Source organism: Octodon degus, unplaced genomic scaffold (genome assembly GCF_000260255.1).
Source record: "Octodon degus isolate 3935 unplaced genomic scaffold, OctDeg1.0 scaffold00083, whole genome shotgun sequence".
In the NCBI taxonomy this organism is placed as follows: Eukaryota; Metazoa; Chordata; class Mammalia; order Rodentia; family Octodontidae; genus Octodon; species Octodon degus.
The window spans coordinates 9,546,534-9,550,135 of NW_004524659.1; the positions used below are offsets into that span (position 1 = coordinate 9,546,534).

A 3,602-nucleotide genomic window follows, 5' to 3' on the forward strand; every position below is an offset into this window, starting at 1 on the left:
AATAATGAAGCATACATGAAAAGATTTCAATAGAATTTTCCTTGGTAGATTATAGAAAAAATCTGGGAAAATCTTATATGTCCAAAGATAGCTTACTCTATAGTATAAACTATAAGCTGCATTAAGAGGAAAGAAACCTTTGTTTTAAGCTGATGTATATCCTGTATTAATTTAAAAATTTACCATGTGGTATCATAAATATTTGTTATTTGGTGAATAAAAGTTGGTTTTAGCTAGATGTAGCGGCACATATCTATACTCCTAACACTAGGAGGCTGAGGCATGAGGACTACAAGCTTGAGCCCAGCCTGGGCTACTAATGAAATCCTGCCTCAAAAAAATTAAAAAGACCTGGAGATACAGTTTTGTATGGGGCCTAAGATTAATCTCTAGTACTAAAAAAGGATGAACATTCTATAATATATTTGAAGGAAAGTACTCAGGGCTTTGAAATGACAGCATTACAGTTTGTATATACTAACTTTCATTGAAAAAATAACAAAATATCAAACACAGTTATTCTACCTAGTGAAAAAAAGGCAGAATATGCCGTAAAGGGGGAAAAATGCACACAAGTACATAGTGTTATATAACTTCCACGTGCCCTCTTCTTTTCCTATGTTCTAGGCAGCTGACATATTGACTGCATCAATAAACTCCCTTGCCCCACTTCATTTTCATTTGCGTTCAGCCACATGCAAGAGATGGAGGGAGGTGAATAAGGTAATATATTTATTCTTCTTGGAGCCATCCCTGAAGCACCACCCTTGATAGTCTCTGCTTGTCAGTCATAGCTCACAGTTCCTGTTGGGGCCTTCTCTACTCAGCTCTGTCTCAGTTCAAGCCTACACTTAGAAAGGATCTATGCTCTTATGAGTCCCAGGTATAGCACTATTCTGTATAGTTTCTCTATAGCCTAAAAGTATCTTGTGGGGCAGGGCTGTGTAAGGGTGAAGTTGCTGACTACAATCTTTGAAGACAAGATAAAGCTGCAGCTGCAGTCTGCTGAACCTCACTCAAAGGATTCAAGGGCAATAAAACTGCTAACCTTAGAGATCAAACAACTCTTTTAATTGGCAAAATTTACTGCCTTTGTTCTAATTTGTCAAGGCCCTGCTCATTTTCTCAGGCTTTTGCGTCAACTGTACTCTTAACTTCCAGCACCCCACAATTTGTGGAAACCCAATAAATACAGTGATCCAGAAAAGCACTAGTCTTATCTTCAAGAGAGTTCTGACCTTTCTGGACTCCCACAACCATACTTGCAATTATCTTTATTTAAACCCCTTCCATAAACTCATCTCTAAAATCAGGCACCTGATGAGCTATCAACAGTATCTCAGAAATAACCCGAGGGGTGGGGGAAAGAAAGTCTTTTGAGTTCCTTGCTGGGATCCTGATACACATGTTGGTTTCTAGCATATTCTATCATACATCCCTCACAAGGACTATTAGATAACTTTACAATACATCTCTAAAGCATTCCTTCTCCTCTCTGTATAAATACTTCATCCTGCCTTCTGTTTCTCAAACCACCACCAACTCTTCATTCTCACTTGGAATTCCCTTATCCTCCTACTTACTGACCTATACCTATTCTCATATCATCTGCCTTCCCTCCATTACTAAGGATAAAACTCTACGCTCCTAAAAACAGTCCATCTGCTTGTTCACACTAGGATACTATCTCCTTTGTATCACGTTTCTCATTCAACTGAATCCTTCTAATCAACATAAAAACCAAGGTTGCATCATCTATCTTATAATAAAATACATGAATAAATACATAAACTCCCTTCCATATTTGTACTCTACTATTGTCTCATTCTTCTACTCTTAATAACAAAATGCTTCCAAAGAGTGACATATAACAATGACATCCAACAGAAATATGTAAGATAAATATATAAGTTTTCCAATAGTCACCATAAAAAGTAAGTAGAAATAGGTGAAAATAATCGAATATTATTTAATCCAATATATCTAAAATGTTATCATTTCATCATGTAATCAGTGTAAAAATTAGTAATGAAATATCTTGCACTCATTTTTATACTGAATCTACAAAAGCCAGCATGTATTTTCCAGCTCTAGCTATCTCAATTCAAGATAGTCATATGTGACTGCTGGCTACATTATTCCAAGTCTAGACTGACTGTCCCCATTCTTTTTGTGGTCCCACCGTCTTAAAAAATGAGGTAAAATGTCTGTTAACAGAGTCAAAGCAACTTACCTGACACATAACGTTACAAAGGCCAACAGCCATTCTTCCTTCTTCAGTTTCTCTTTTGGTAAAGAACAAAATGTTGAAAAGGAAGAGTTAAAGAAGGAAAAATGACATTCTTGTTCTATGCTGCTGGTGTGTGATTCACAGATACAACTACTGTCCTTCATGACATCCACATCCTGCTTATGCGGAGCAGTCTTACCTTTTACAAGATCTGAAAAAATTTGTGAAAAAGTTCAATTCAATGCTGAACTTAACCTTGAAAGTCTTAACCTATATTGAGGACACGTACTCCAAATGGAAGAAAATCCAAGTCTACCCTGTGGCCAACAAGGCAGGTTATCATCTGGCCCCTGTCTATCCTTTGATCTCATTTGCTATCCTTTTCCTTTTCATTCATTCCTCTCTGTATTATTCCTTAAACACTATGCACACTTGTCCTTCATGGCTGTTGCTCTTGCTTTTTCTTTTATCTGGAAGGCTCGCCTTCTAAATACCAACAGGTGTCTCTCCCTGGACCTGTTCCTGTGTGTGTTGAGTTGTCACCGTATCAGAGAGACTTCTCTGAAAATTTTAGCCACACAGAACCTCCTTCCATTTATGCCCCTTTCCTTATCCAGAGTTAGTTTTTTTTTTTAATTTATCACCATTCTTCTTAGAATTTATCTGACAGTGTCATACACATTGTGTTTATTCTTTATCTTTCCACATAAGATTAAGATCCAAGAAAACTAGTACTTGTTTGGTTCACTGGTGTAGTTTAGCACTAGAACAACACTGTAAGTGCTCAAACCAGATAAATGAACAAATCTACTGTCTCTCCTATAATATATATAGCAGTATTGCGACTGCTGTGCATGTTGTTATCTCATACACTCCTCAAAAAATGAAAAAGAAAGTATTATTATCTTCATTTTACTAGTAAGTGAAGTGGAGGTTCAAGAAGTTTAAACAACTAACTCAGAGTCATAAAAGTCCAAATGAAAAGTGGCTCAAAAAATTGTTCTTCTTTCAAGGAGTCACAATATCTGGATGGAAAATACTCAACAAAACCTGGTCAGTTACACAACAATACTCAACAAAACCTGGTCTTCTTTCAAAACACCACAACATCTGGAGGGAAAATACTCAACAAAATTGAGGTCACATAATCCTTAAAGAGGGATGGTAAATATTACTTTTGCTACCACACAGAAAAGCAGTGGCATAAGGGAAACACTGACAAATTTTCATACTAAACCAACAAGCTATGTAGCCTAAAGTAAGTTGCTTGTATTCTCGGAGCCAGGATGAGACGAGATGAAAATGCTCCATGCTGTTGGCTGGGATCAAGCCTCAAGATAGAAGCTGTGACTTCCTGGGGCTTGAAAGATTA

At 36.9% G+C, this 3,602-nt stretch overlaps 1 protein-coding gene across 1 annotated transcript in view; it reads right to left on the reverse strand.

The window, feature by feature from the left end:
• The window catches only part of LOC111818209 (zinc finger protein 850-like), a 144,824-nt gene that overhangs the window by 105,431 nt on the left and 35,791 nt on the right, over positions 1-3,602 (reverse strand). The window contains exon 7 of the mRNA XM_023721455.1: positions 2,234-2,285. Within this exon, the coding sequence (XP_023577223.1) occupies positions 2,234-2,285 (52 nt within the window). The remainder of the gene's footprint in view (positions 1-2,233; positions 2,286-3,602) is intronic.